The 15,835-nt window shown below is 37.0% G+C and overlaps 1 protein-coding gene across 2 annotated transcripts; it reads left to right on the top strand.

The window, feature by feature from the left end:
- The first annotated feature begins 894 nt into the window (after positions 1-894).
- On the top strand, positions 895-8,434 carry LOC139139814 (uncharacterized). 2 transcript variants are annotated; one of them, XM_070708749.1, is made up of 6 exons: positions 895-1,039; positions 1,971-2,552; positions 3,075-3,302; positions 5,023-5,160; positions 6,050-6,223; positions 7,171-8,434. In XM_070708749.1, the coding sequence occupies exons 2-6, from the start codon at positions 2,252-2,254 to the stop codon at positions 7,671-7,673; spliced, it is 1,344 nt and encodes a 447-aa protein (XP_070564850.1). In that variant the 5' UTR covers positions 895-1,039; positions 1,971-2,251; the 3' UTR covers positions 7,674-8,434. The 2 variants fall into 2 exon arrangements, with proteins under 2 accessions (XP_070564850.1, XP_070564851.1); XM_070708750.1 differs by having other exon boundaries at positions 899-966.
- Positions 8,435-15,835: the final 7,401 nt, after the last annotated feature.

Genomic DNA, 15,835 nt, shown 5'->3' with positions numbered 1-15,835 from the left:
GAAGCATGCTCTTGCAAACAGGGTTAGAGTATAAATAGAATATCTACTTTCTTCAGGGACACAAAGCCTTCGGGGTAAATAAGCTTACATTTATTATGACGATCTCCCAAAAATATCAGTAGCCCCTGGCACGCTCAACTATAATAATAATAATAATAATATTTTTATTGCTTGCTTGTAAATATAGGATTTACATCACATTTGTGGCAATAAAGTGTGATACAAAAAGTAGTTTAAAATTTTGTTCAATAAAGATAAAGTATTACAGTATAATAATAGTAGCTAATAATAAATATAACTAGGTATTTCTTTGTTTATATAAAGTAAAAATATAATCAGCAAGTTGTTCATTAAAAGATAACTCTTGTTTTGTTAGTAGAGAAATAAGCTGATTTTCAGTATCGTCGTTTGGGAAATTGATTTTACTGAAAAAGTACTTTCTTTGGACTTTGTATTTCTGACAGACTAATAAAAAGTGTGTTTCATCTTCAATACTGTTGGTGTTACATTGATTGCAGTATCTTTCAGTAATTGGTGTTTTTGGAACAGTGTGTCTCCCTTTTTCAATTGCTAGATCATGATTGCTAATGCGAAGTTTGGTGAGCAATTTCTTTTTTCTCACCTTGCAACTGTGTTAAGTAGGGTTCTAATCTAAATGATTTCGAAGAGATTCTTCTCTGGCACTTCCAAAACGGAAAGGACAACAGGACTTTGTGCGTCTGTTCTGCGCACAGCAGGCACCGCTGTAGTGGCGATTTTAGTGTAGTAGACTTCTTAGTTCACTAAATCGCAACTGCAGCGGTGCCATGCCTGCGCCTGTGCTTGTGCGACGGATGAGCATGGGGGCTGTGTGTGGTTGTGCAGCGCTTCACTTGTGGCGGCGCTGTCACTCACGGAAGTTGGAGCAAGCAGCAGGCTGGAACATTGCTCCGCTGTGTTTTTTTGGTCCTGGACGCCCTGAACGTGGTATGTAAAGCTGCATTATTTGGTAAATAGAGCGTTATTACCAGCTTACAACTGCACACGTGGAAATCGATAGGTAATAATCTCTAATCAGGTATCTACCGGTTTACTTCAAGTTTGTGTGTCAACTGTGTACGTGCGTGCTTGTCCCAAACCTTTATGACGCCCGAATACAGAAAGTGAAACAGTGGGCAAATACACACCTCTCTACATAAGGACATATCAACATTGTGTATATGTTACACTCAATCTCTACATGAACGTTTTACAGCTGTCGGTGCTGTTGAAACAATCCACTAGCCAGGTGTCGTGGTTGGATCGGGACTTTATGATCAAGTCATGCTATCTATCCACGATCTAATCTATCGATCGCGATAGCTGCGGTGCTACAGATATAGTTCCCGGGGTCATTCAAGGTCATGAGTAAAATCCTGACCGGACTAGGGTTACAATCGTGTGCAAGTCAAAGGGTGTAAGATCTCATGATTTCTCTTCATCACATGCTGAGAAGGGTCACATATGCTCTTATCCAATTACACCACTCTATATGGTTATGTTAAGCCATTTGTAAATTGCATATCTTTGTTTAATTCTTAATATTATTTTCTATGCATGCAAACAGTGGCAATTTTATTCCATCCCAGAGAGAGAGAGAGAGAGAGAGAGAGAGAGAGAGAGAGATTTATGTACATACAAATCTGTACACTGCAGTTTCTGAAGTTGAGAAAAAATGAAACTTTTTGAAAATTTTCCTCAATTTGCAAATCAGACAGGTTAATTTGCGCCACACTAAATTTCAATTACTGAAAGAAATGAATTCTTGAATATGTTTCATGTTGTGCAGTGCTTAGAGATTCTGTAGAATTTGACACTTCTGCTGTGAGATATATGTACTGGGTATAAGTGTGCTTAGCATGACATCATTAACATCATAGACATCTTTAAACCCTTATGTTTTTGAGAGTGTGTGCAATATTGATGTGATTTTGTATTCTTTTAATTTGTAGGTCACCAGTCGATCAGCCATATTGTTCATGAGAAAATACTGATGGGGAAAGACCAAGATATCAAGTTCAGTGAAGATACGACTGAATAAAAACCCCACAGAACAATGATTTCCTGAAGAGTAATCTGTATTTACAAATGAACACAAACCACAAATCACCTTCACCTTGAGTTGAAAGCTGTTGACAATACTTGACCGCATAGGTATCGTACTTGAAAATCATTTAATGTCGTTGATCACTGATATTTTTGCCATCAACCTCTCTGGATATTAAAGCTGAAGATGGCAAAATTAAGTACAAAAGGCGTGTCATATGACAAGCCTGAAAATTTCGGAAAGACTGAGAGCCCCAAAACGCTTTTCCAACCATATGAGTCAAAACAGGCAGTGTGTAATAGATGGACAGTACTTGGCATTGTTTTGGTCACAGTAATAATGGCAGTGATATTATACCTGAATTCAGTGGAGTTTGATGAACCAGTCCAAATGCATGGGAATTTGGTTGTATTGCCAAAGGAACTTGCAAGTGAGAAGGGTGCATATTGTCTAGATGGATCACCGCCTGGATATTATTTCAGGAAAGGTATGATATGTTTTATGTCATAAAAAGTTCATTTCTGTTTATATATGTAACTACCAAATAGAAGCCTACATTAAAGAAATTCATTAAACTTACTTTCCTGCTTGAAATATTCATGGTCACTATTTTGCCATAAAATACCTGGATGTATCTTTATTTTTGTACTTCTTCAAGGAATACATGTAGATACATCACAATCACAACCGATAGAGTACATACAACTAAAGTGTTTAATACAAAATAAAATATAAGAACCATATGTAAATCTTATACTACTTGACATTTGTGAAAAAAAAGTTACATTTCTGCATGTGCTGTTGTGTTGACACAAGCACTGCTGGACTCATTTATCAGTAAAATTATCCAGCATCATTTGAATCTACATGTAGTGCTATTTTATCGTTTTATTTTCATGTTTCTCCACTTGGAAGAATCTTTTGATTGTGAAGGAAAAGTTAAACCAAAGGAATTGTCAAAACATTACAGAAAATGTCACATGAATTTTTCAATTTTTCTAATTCACAGGTAAAGACAATGCGAAGAATTCTTGGATTGTCTTTTTACAAGGTGGTGGTTGGTGTTACAACATATCTGATTGTTACAACAGAAGTTTCTATGCCCTTGGCTCATCTGATAAATTTCCCAAGCAGTTTCTGTTTGATGGTTTTGTTTCCAGTGACAAGACTGTTAGCCCTGATTTCTACAACTGGAATGTTGCATATCTTGCGTATTGTGATGGTGCTTCTTTTGCTGGTAAGTGAATCTTAATAACAGGAAATGTAACACTCTATTTGTGTTCAGTTAACAGCTAGTGCCTCGGAAATAAAGTACGTTGGTTGGGAACATTTTTTTTGTTTGTCATTGGGTATACCAGTAACCTAAAAAACAGAAAAAAGTTTGGGAAATCAAATATGATTTTAAAAATGTGAAAAAAGTCAAAGTTGGGGAGTTCTGAAAAAGGTAGGTCGGGTTACTGGAAACATTTTGTATGTGATCAAATCTGTTAATCATGGGTCTTTATGAAAAAGCGTAGGATAGATCAATAGCAGTGACTTTATATTTTGTGAAACATTTACTACATTTATTATGTCAATTATAAACAATCACTTTCTTCCTCTTCCAACATTTTGAAGAACCTCAGATTCGGCTACTTGATACATTTTCATATTCTGTACCAGTGGATTTCAGTTTACTTTTCACTTTTGCCCAAAGTTCGATGAGAAACTCATAAAAATTATGTCAAAGTTACCGCCCCTTGGAAACATGATAATAACTGTGAATGTTATTGTTCTCATTGACAATATAAGGTGGGGTAGGCTTACTCTCAAATATTTCAAATTTTCATTTGACATGAAGGTAAAGAATGTAGTTGTTATCCAATATATGAAATTTACCTTTGCACCAATTCAGACTGGAAATCGATAATCTGCTATGGTTAATGACAGCTTTAAAGCAGCAGTCTTTAAGTATAGGATAAAGCCCGAGTACGAGGGCTCTTCTGGTATATAAAGTCCAACCCAACGATAAAATGTCGAGGCTGCAGGCCAAGACATTTTATCGTAGAATTGGACTTTATTACCAGAAGAGCCCGAGTACGAGGGTTTTATCCGACTTAAAACTATCGCCCCTAACTGATATATTTTCGTTTTCAATGTGTTTACGTCAATTGGTCCCCTTTGTCAATGTAACATGTTTAGGATATGAATTAAAACTTTTATTTGTGAAATAGCTTCCAATGTAATGGAACATCCTATAAATGCCCTAGGGCACATTATATAAATGCCCTAGGGCACAGCGATTTGTGTTGCAGCTGGTTTTCTGCGTGTTACCAAATTTGAATATTAAAACGTACCAGATGTCTACAGAATATGACATGTTCACTTTTGATTGGACAGTACTTTACTACGGCACTGTCATTCATTTCTGGAATTGGTGACCAAGGCTTTACGAGTAAATAAAACACCCTGAATTGAGCACTCGGATTGGTCAATCAACAGTCTAAGATAGTTTTAATCCCTGGTTCTCTCATCAGTGGTACATGATATTGACTGTTTATATGATTTTATAGTCCTTTGTTCTCCTTTGAAAGTTGTGCACTGTTAGTCAATTTGCTGTGAAATAAAGGTGATAAAATCCTGCCCCTTTGAGCATGAATATTCTAACTTGAATTGTACCCTTTGTGCAAAGTGTTTTGGTAAACATAATTTAACCAGTTGACATAAAAGGGAGGCGGTTGTTGTCAGAACTCTGCTCAATTGCCAAGGTTGCCTGCCAGGGACCTCTACGACCGATGCATGTAAACACTGTATCTAGAAGAGGTCAATGGCGATTGATGAAAGTTGAAACATGTTTGTTAACAATGAATATCATAAAATATAAATGTTGCAGCTATGTTGAAGTGATGTATCTAGATATCGTGCATGAAATACATTGTTTTACCATAACCGTCATACTGATTGTACTTTTTACCAAGGTAATGCAGAAGACGCAGTCACCTACAAAGGTAGAAAGATCTACTTCCGTGGCAAGAGAGTCCTGGATCTGCTGTTAGATCACCTGTTGGAACATGGATTATCCAAAGCTGATAGAGTCATACTCAGTGGTGTTTCAGGTAGGGTGTAAGGACCATTGATAAAACATAGTATGATATCGATTTCATGAAGCCATAGAGGAAAACATTTCAATTTTCAAATTAATTGTTTAATTGAAACAGCAATCACCATGGCATCGCACACATTTCAAAGCTGGTGGACTTCATATTGGTCTTTATCCCTCTATCTGTCAACCAGTGATACTTTAAGGCAGTTGAAAGTGAAAAACTGAGGATAATGAACAGTTACCAATGAACATAAAAATCAGCTGTCATCAACTCAACACATTTCAAATATGATAAAACATTTAAGGAATAGAACGTTTTGTACAATGTTTTCATCCTATTGACAAATTATATTATAGCTTTGCCAATACCAGTGAATTTTGTGATGTCATACCCTCAGATTATTACCGATAATGTATCTGAGTATACAGCATTGTGGCCCAGATATTTCCTACATCTACATATTCACTGGCATTGCCAAAACTACAAAATTTTACACTCGCCTTGCACAATATGTCGTGCAAAGTCCATTTTGGTTAATGATGGGCCTGAAAGGGGTACATTATTACTTGAATTTTGGTTTGGCTTGTAAATACAGAGTAAGGGAAACGGTAGGCTCCTAATGCTTTCACAACCACGCTTTGGCCTATCCATTGTTTTCAGTGGTGAGTAGGGGCTTGTATATGGTACAGTGACTTGGATGAAGAGGTTATGAGGCAGTGTTGTGATTCTCAAACAGCAAGATGTTTGTATACCGGTACAGTGCATCTCTGTATCTACAATATTCTATAACTATGAGAAACTTAATTGTTGATTTGTTCTTATTCAACTTTGCAAATTTCTAGAATGAGAACTTAAAAGGCTTTTTCAATGAGTAAAATAAATTTCTACTGTTCATCAACAGCTGGAGGTTTAGCTGTATACATCCATGCAGACTACATAAGAAACAAGATTCCCCCAGCAACAGATTTCCATGCGTTTGCTGATGCTGGCTACTTTCCAGATGTTAGGAATATCACAAACTTCCACCATATCAGATTAGCATATCAGAAAATCTACAACTTTCAAGAGGTTCAAGGTAGGCATATTGAAATGTGTGTCAGGAAGATATAAAATTGTGTATTGAACTCAAATACCCAATTTTGTATGTGACTATGTGTACAATGTATTTTAATGTACGTTTGTGTAATTTGTTCAGTGCATGAGCATGCAGTGAATTTCTGCAGAGCAAGAAAATTCCAATTCAATTTACACAATTGATTTTCATGAAAATCATCGTTATTTAGTTCTTATCACCGGCATGTGTTATTTTATCCACTTCGTTCTCACTTCAATCACCCCAACAGTCACAGAATGGCTAGCAGCTTGAGCACCAGTGTGTGTTTGCTTAATCAAGCATGACATGAGATGATTAAATTAGCTTCAGTGCTAACTAATAGAAGTTTGCTCTCAGGAAAAGTTGATCATGAAATGTAAAAGCTTAATTTCTGATAGTTTTACAAAATGAAAGACGCAATGAATGTTAGGTTGGAGATGCTGTCATGCAGTCTGTACAAAACCATTTCAAACTCACATCTAGGAGACTGACTTAGCTCCGACTTCATGCATTGTCATGTAAGAGGAACCATTATGTGGTCTTGGTACATGATGTGCCATCACTGTACTCTACTTTACATGTACATGTATGTTAGCTCTGGTTTGATTACTACAATTAAGGTAACATAGGTTTCAATACTGAAAGAACTTTCCCCCAAATTAAGAAAAAAAAATCATTGACCAGGATGCAAATTTTAGTATTATCTAGTGTTGACTGACACATGAAATTCCGAATGGATGCCACCTCTGTGTACTTTATTAGGAAAGATTAAACTTTCAATGTCAGCAAAGAAGTGGACAGTGAAATTTATCTACTCCAAATAAGCCTAACAGCAGTAGACCAGAAAGGTGATGTAAAAATTGAAGGGTCCAAATGTCTCTCCTTGTGGCATATTCTACCAATAATGAAGTTTTTGTGTTCTGTTACAGGTGGTCTGAACAAGGAATGTATGGCTGCACATGAATTGGATGAGCAGTGGAAATGCTTTTTTCCTCAATACACTTACAAATACATCAAGACACCCATGTTTGCTCTCAATTCTGCCTTTGACTATTGGACAATGTGGTTTATCCTGGATTTAAGGTGCTATTACTTGAAATGCGATGACACAGGGAAACATTTCTACGCTTTCTATCCGATGGAGTTCATAACGTTAGCACAACAGCTGTTTAACTCAACAAAAGATGGTGTGTACATATCTTCATGCTTTGCGCATTCACAAGCTGCACGAGTTACTGAATGGACAAATTATCTCGTCAATGGTACAACACCACAGAAGGCATTCTCTGATTGGTACTTTGGCAGAAAATCTGTCCAAGGATCCAAGTACCATGATTGCACAACACCAGCATGTAATCCAACTTGTGATTGGAGCTATGAGTACTATAAAAATGTGTCTGCAAGACTCAGCTCTTTTGACTTTACAGACTGATGCAAAGCAGAACAGTGTACCAAATTTTCAAGGACCTTGTAAAATTTGCCTTTTCTGTCAACTTTTGATATTTACATCAACAGTTAAACGGTCACATTTACACATTAGGACAATCGATGTTTTTGTACTCAGAATTTACAGAAAGTGTTTATGTACAGTGACAGTAAGTTCATGTTACAGACATGCCAAACATATCTTTCCACAATAAATTTACAAATGAAAGGGCTTGTAGCTGTAACTGTTGGTGATGTCATCAACAGTTTCTTGTTCTAACTCCACAAGTAATGTTTAGGTACCCATGTATGTTGAACTCTGTTTAAAAACTCAGTCTGTGCTTGTGTTGACTGCATTGTTATTGTTGATAAGTGAATTCTGGAATTGATAAGAATGCATTTTAGACTGACAGTGCTGTGTTGACAAGCTAAATAGTCGATGGTTTCTGATAACATGCTATTTAGTTATTCCAGTACAATACAAACATATTATGACAATGTATCCAGTCCTGATATGTGCACATAACTTACCCAACTACAATCTAGCCATTCAACTCAACACCGGTCAATGCATCCATGGGTTGCACAGATACCATTGGATGCCCTTAGTGTATTTAATATTCCTTTGGAGCAATAATAAATGTAATTCACAGATGGCTACATTAAATGTCAAACAGAAGAAAATGAAACGACCAGCAAAGCAATGACGTATGATAATTTCTTGTGTTTATCAGTACTACAATAAAATGCCAATAAGATACAAGGACACTCAGTTGCCTCATTATACAAGTGAATGTGCAGTAGAGTATCAGTGGTGTAAATAGAATTTTTTCAAGATGTTTCCCATCCAATCCATTTCAGTGAAACGCTGCATGTATTCATCAAGTGACACCATCTCAAGGAAAGTGTGTGTGTCATTAAAGCTCGCTTCACAAAAGTCTTTATTTTGAAAAGTTTGACTTGAATCTAAAGATGCTTTCACATCGTCGTAAACCACGCGCCTCTTTACGGCAACAGCTTAGCGCTACCCGTGAAGAGACCGTGGTTGATTACGCAGAGATTCGCGGATCTATCGCTGGTTTCCAGCGCTGGCTGAACGGAGCCAATCAGAATGTAGGTCTCATAAACGCGCATAAATTATACAAAACGACGCAGCTGATCTTAATACTCACCACCACACCACGTTCAATGTTGACGAAGAGCGCACAATGTTTAAATGTGTTATGTTTTTGGACTCAACCGCTCTATCCGCACCAAACAGACGTCATTGATAATTATTTTACAAGGAAAAGACGGGTGTCTTTACACGAGGACCAGCGATGGCAAGTCTGTATGCTACCAGGCAGGCCGTGATTTTGATTGATTTTTGCGTAGGTCAGCGGAGCGGAAATTATTGCTCTGGCTCGCGAGAATGTGCTTTCATGATTGACTGATAAATGCACCATGAAATAATGAACAAGACTTGTGTGATATGCCTTTTATTGTGAAGAGTGAAATCAGCCTCAGTACATCCGTGTTTCCTTATGCTATGTTTTTTCAGATCTCTACAACTCTACACTACAATACAGGCACTCTCACATACATGTACTGTCATATCTGCATGATAGATCACCACCACCACCATGGACAGCTTTGATTTTTATTGTCTCGTGTATCTGCTATCACAGCATTGATACGGAATGTTATGTCTCAGCACTTGATATTTATAAGTTAACTAATTCAGAATGACTAAATTATGAGGCAGCATTACCCATGAAATGTACAATCAGTGTCTGATCTACCCTTGTACAGTGCTGTCGTGACTAGTTGAAAGTTATCGACCAGGACTATTACTGTTGGGTGTACATGAAAACAAGAGCATTATTTGTATAATGTAATTGAAAGTACTGTACCCCAACTGCCAAAAGCAACATAAATATTTTCCTTCCATGAGAGGTATGTGATGTTGTTTTTTGGTGACAGGAATATTGCTTAAAAGTATAATGGAGTGTTCTCATGACATTTTACTTTGCCTTCCTGTATATAATATGCGTTTTAAGAGGTGTAATGTATCATTATATCATACCAGTATATTGATGGCGCAAATGCACCTGATTGGTCAAGATGTGAAAAAAACCATGGTATATTTGCAATATACCATGGTTGGCACACACACAAACTCTTGGCAAGTACAAAATCCTTTTTGACGTTTCATCCTAGAATTTGAATATACTGTTATTATATGACAGCAATAAATCACACCCAGCGACAGCATACCACTCTGTTTTGACCAGTCCACTCATGTGTGCACTAATGCTCATGCATATATGTCATGAACTGGTCAAAATCTCGTGGATTACTATCGCTGGGGGGTTCTTTATTGCTTAAGTATTTACTACAGAATGTGTGATTGGACAAATCGCTTTGTAAATATAATCACAAAGGCATGCCATCTCTCCCTCTAAAATGAGACCTTGAGACGTTGATGTACACAGAGTATTGTTTGTTGCTTCATGATTACTACCAGTGATGTATCATCATGTTTAGGCCAAAGTAAGTAAATTCTTTGTTTTGCGTCCGCGCGCGCCTAGGTTTTTGGAGATTTTTCGGAAAAAAACACAAACTTTCCTGTCAAAATTTCGCCGTAGGTGGCGCTATTTTGTAGCAAAAACCAGTCGTGGCTTTTAACTTTGCGACGAAACACTCCTTTACGGCAGTCAGATTTCACTAATGGAGCATGCGGTGACGTAAAACAGTACTCCCTCACATTTACACCTGTCGATACTCTCAGCTCACGCCGGGGCCTAACGCTCTCGCTGTCTGTTGTGGTTTTGCCTGTTGTGGCTTTGTCGTCACGATAAAAAATGGATGAAAGCAGGGAAATAATCGAAGTTAAAAAACAGGAAACCTTTGCACGGCAACTTGAAGCATGGTCATTGCGAGCAATCGGGACTTGAACAGAGAGAGATTCAGTCGGCCGATTGGACTTGGCTACCACGACTCAGAGAGGTACTGGCAGACGGAAAAATCGGAAAGTGTGAGGCCTATCCTAGTTAACTGGTCTTTTAGGTTTGAAAAAAATTTGGTTAATTCGCCCATTTTAACTTGAAACAAAAAATAAACCAGTGATCAGTCCTGTAAACGAAAGGCCTTTACGTACTTTTTGTTCAGTTTGGGTATTGGAAAGTATATTAGAATCCTCTGTGAAAGTTCAAACTTGTAGTAGGCGGTCGTAGCTGCTCTTGAAGGAGGTCACACTTTCTGCATTAATGACATCGGCTGGTAATTTATTCCATGTGTCCACACCTCTTACTGAAAAAAGTATTTTCTTGTGTTAAGTCCGTCGAACGGTTGGTTTATGAAGTTTGGGACAGTGTCCTCAAGTTCTCGAGTCGGCTGGTAACTCAAGTAAAAGGTTACAGTGGTCATGGCCTTTGATAACTAATTCTAGCGTTGAATCATGTCGCCGCGAATTCTTCCTCGTTCAAGTGTTATCAAACCAAGCTGTTTAAGTCTATTTGATAATTGTAGTGTTGGACTTTAGGTATTATTGCCGTGCTAAGATTTTTATGTCCTTTTGTAGCCATGGTGACCAAGCTTGTACTGCATGTTCGAGCTGTGGTCTCACAAGTTGCTTGTAAAGACGAAGAATGACATTTTTTTATTTGATCGACAATGATCGTTTGATGAGATCAACATTCTGTTTGCTTTTTTACAAACTTATCACATTTGCTTGAAGGTTTTAAGGTAGAATGAAGTAGATCATTTTCTTCAGTTGTACGTCCCAGTGAAATATTGTTCATTGAGTATTTATTGAAGGGGTGTTGTAGTCAATATGCGTCCGCCAGTGTTCACTCATTTTTTGTAGCTTGTCCAAATCAGCTTGTAGAATTTCAGGATCACTACAATTTCGCAAGGGATGATATGTCTTGGTTTTGTCAGTAATTTTTAAGTTCAGAACTAATTTCACCGCCAGTATGATTGATGTAGATTAGAAAGAGTATTGTCCAAGAAGTGAACCCTTTGGGACACCACTTGTGACGTATTCTCCATTCAGATGATGCTCCATTTATGACTACTCGCTGTTTTGTATTTGACCCACTGTAGAATATTTCAATTTATGCCATGATACTTCATCTTTTCAATCAATCTGGTGTGTGGTACTTTGAAAGTGCAAGGAATATAGATGTGAAGCTTCCACCTAAATTTGGGTCTGATGAGTTAGTGTGTGGAGACTGACAATTGCGAAATGCTTTCTTTTATTTGATGGAAAGGAAAGGTGCTGGTTTTACGGATGGTCCCGAGGAAGCTACAGGGAATACTTTTGTCAATTATATCATCAATTTCTTCTTCTCTCTGATGCCCCATCTTTCTAAAATTGAATGTAGAGGCTACAAGTTACCATTTCTGTTTGGTGTTTTCTTTCAAAACAGACACCTTTCAGCAAAACTATGACATTCCATCAGAGCATAGGCATTACAAGAAACTTGAAAAACACGTAGGGCCTACAAGAAGACTGCTACTGCATACTGTTATAGTGTACCCATTCCTCAAACTGTCAAGGCTGTCAAGTTGCTGTGCAATGGTATTGGCATGTGGACACTTTGAATGCACAAGAAAGAAATCTAAAACTAATAAGAGAAAAGCAAACGTCAAAGAATGACTGTTTATTTTGATCCATTTGTATGAAAATGTATACAGTGATCATACAGTGTGTCACACTGTGACAGGAGTTATTTCATGTGGTTTGAGAAAATTGTCCTATAAAGGCAAACAGATTTTGTGTTAAATTTTCTGTGTGTGTTTTTTAGCCGCTTACCCGCGTACCTTTTAGGATTTTGAGTGGACGCAAAACAAAGAATTTACTTGACTTTGGCCTTATTGATTTATTCCACTTAATCATCTGCCCTGACTGTAACTCCAGATTACAAAACTATGTTTGAACTTAATGAAGTGACAATGATTTGTATAGGCTTCAAATATATTATTTAACATAAAGTTGATGATTAAGAGAAAGAATCTGGGGGCTTTGATATTTGATCCATACAATAACCTTAATTTGTCAATACCCTGAAAGAACATAACTGGTATAGCTGAAATTTGCATAATTTTTTTATTTCCCCCTCTATCTTTCCCCCTTCTCCCCCAATCTAGCAGAGGGCAACATTCCCCTTGTGAGAGAAACCTCACATATAGTTGAAAGGAAAGATATTTTTAATGTTGATTACCCTTGATAAAATAATGCAAATTATTTGGATTGATAACAACATTTACAAGATGGCCATGTCACCCAATGAATACCTGAGAATTTTCGTTGTCTATTCCTGTTTAGTATGATGTATGATGTACTCTAAACCAAAGTGGTAATTGCTGACTAACCTGCGCTAGGTTACTGATATTGGTGGAGGAAAATATGGTTTAGGGATGGACCATTAGATCTTGGGTGGTCACAATCAGATTGTTCATATTTTTTTTTACAATTACAAATTTTTGAATTTTTTTTAAGTAAGTATGCTATTTTTTTCCTGAGTAAACTGTCAGATTTATAATTTTTTGCGTTCTGATTTCATTTTTTATTTTGCAAACTGGTCTGAAGATGTTTTTCCCTTACTTTTTGCTTTGAAGGTTTTTTTTGTTTTTGACCATCCCATCGCAAGATTTAATGGTCCGTCCCACATAGGTGTATGACAATGAAGGTCGTCTGCAGAATTTTACACGCGCTGTCATGTAAAACAAACTCACAAGCGTCTTGAACTATATAAAGTTTCCTCCGCTGACCAGTGACTGGGCAACGCTAGCGACCTCAAGGTCGATTGATGCACACGTTGTCAAACAACAGATGATACTCTAGCTGTATGCTAATTAGTGTTGGTCGTCGACTCTGTGAAAGGTGCAAAGGAAATTCAACATGTAAATATATCACTCAGTAGCTCAGTTACAAATTTTACGCTTTTACGACCCGTAAAAAGACAATAAAGCCCAAGGTTATTGGTTTGTTTAGTGATCGATTGAGTAAATTTGGCGAATATTCCCAGAAGCAAAGCAAAACAAAAACAAAAACGGATGAAACTCGGATAAAACCGACATAAACCATATCGATTAAAAATCTAATACCACTCACAAAATGTTAAAAATATGACAACTATTTTAATTGTCGCCTTCAAGGAGAAACAAATGAAAGCCATAATCAGTGTCGCTCCACTTAAAAAATCACCGGTGATCGTGATAGCAATACTTAGTACAAAACTTCTTACACTCTATTCAAAAATAAACAAACAAACCAATAGAATCACATTGTCTTCTAATTTAAGTTTGGCTCGTATCCCTGGGGAACGTTATTCGTAGAAGCTACGCAAGTCGTTTATCGGGCAACCATCATGCTTCAATTGAAAATGCAAAATTGTCTTTGGAGTAAATTTATTTCTGCACTAATGCCAAAAAGGTCGCTTGATATGTCCATTTACCAAAAGTACTTCGAAATCGATCAATGCCATTCTCGTTTTTACTGTGGAATTTCTTCTCAGTTTTGTATGATTTCGCTTTTTTAACGCTTTTTTAAAGCTACAATTGGAGGAGCGGTAGCACTCTTACTTGAACATTTTGAATTAGATCTTAATTAAATGTAACAGTGATTTACAATAAGAACATTGTGATTTGTAATTTGTGAACGTAGAAGATTTCTTCATGAAAGGCACAAAGTGCTACTAGGGGACATGTTATGCAGAAAGTCAACAGATGCATGCAAATACTGGTTGAGGGCGCATCACTGCATGGAAACTTCTTACACGGCAGCTACGAGAATACCGCGTTGAAAACTATGTTTAAATACAAACTATTTTCTAATGATCGCTATAGACAGCGTAGTTGATAACTTAAGCAAGCCCAAGGAATGCCTCTTATATTTACATGCATGTTCCTCTCTAAAGATATATTTCAATCATTCTCTCATTCCCTCAAAATTATGCTTTTTACGCTTCTCAAGCTACACTATAACGTCTCGATTGAGACAAATTACCCATTAATTTTTAGGAAATGAATCAACGACGTGGTGTTTGTCACCATTTATATGGCCTAAAGTTTAGAAAAATAAATATTTGTGCTACTTCCCCGACAACTTTCGCTGTCCATGAAAAATCAGGTCTGTGTACGTGTAAATAAGCAATTAGACACAAAATTAGAGAAATTCAAACTGTCATTTAAACTGCTCCTTATTACAGTACTGCATAGCAGAACCAACGGCCCAATATTTCAAATTATTCTCCTGAAACAAAACTTTTCAATATTGTATTGAATTATTAATATCAAAAGGTCAGTTTACATATTAATTTATATGATTTTCTTTTTATATGTAGGAAACTCTACATCGACTAACTTTTTGTGCTCATATGAAAAACCGATTATTTATCTATAAAAGTTTGTTGGACAGGCTTTTTCGTCGTTCCTTGTTTTAGAATTATTAGTTTCGATCAGAAGGCAGGAGTAAGTTGCATTATGGGATACTAACCCTCTGTGTCCTCACGTTTACGTGATAATGGAGGAACGAAGCCCCCTCCCCAACCCCCCCCCCAAATAAAACCCACACAAACAAACCCGGGCCTGTCAAATTTTTACGCTGTTAAATTTGACAAATGTTTAATCTTACACAATATGGCTGTGAGGTGATTCTGGTTTAGACATAACTACAGAGGGAAAGCGCAAAAAGATGATCATAAGTATTGAGACCCACTTTCTGAATGATAACGCCCTCACGGTGTGCTGTATGATAATGGGCCAACGTACTCAATTGTCACAGTTGTACAGCCATTTGGCTTCACACTTTTCTCTTTTTTGTCCAAATATCCATCATTGTGTCCTAAAGTTTTGAATTAGTAAATATTTGTGCAACATCCTCGATAAAAGATGAGGGCAAAATCATCGGAGGAAAATGGAAGTTTTGTCGTTTACTAGTATGGATATACAGTGTTTGGGTAAATTTCTCTGCTGTTCTCTTTCGCAAAATAGTTTGACTATACAAATAATCTTACACACAAAAGTTGTGGCGATTTAAGAATAGCCATCAGAGATGATTATGTACATGAAAAAACGAGATTTTGTAAACGCGGGCTGATAACGTGAGGTCAAACACATCGTGTCCTACTTATCATGATAAACATTGAACCCGGATATGATAATTGACACAGGGGCGTATAG

Source organism: Ptychodera flava, chromosome 9 (genome assembly GCF_041260155.1).
Source record: "Ptychodera flava strain L36383 chromosome 9, AS_Pfla_20210202, whole genome shotgun sequence".
NCBI lineage: Eukaryota > Metazoa > Hemichordata > Enteropneusta > Ptychoderidae > Ptychodera > Ptychodera flava.
This window is presented reverse-complemented; position numbering and strand designations above follow the sequence as displayed.

Bases quoted from the DNA above. Each gene is read 5' to 3' on its own strand.
- LOC139139814 (XM_070708749.1), top strand. From the start codon at position 2,252: ATGGCAAAATTAAGTACAAAAGGCGTGTCATATGACAAGCCTGAAAAT. The intron at 3,303-5,022 runs GTAAGTGAATCT...CTTTTTACCAAG, and splicing joins TGATGGTGCTTCTTTTGCTG to GTAATGCAGAAGACGCAGTC. The intron at 6,224-7,170 runs GTAGGCATATTG...GTTCTGTTACAG, and splicing joins CAACTTTCAAGAGGTTCAAG to GTGGTCTGAACAAGGAATGT.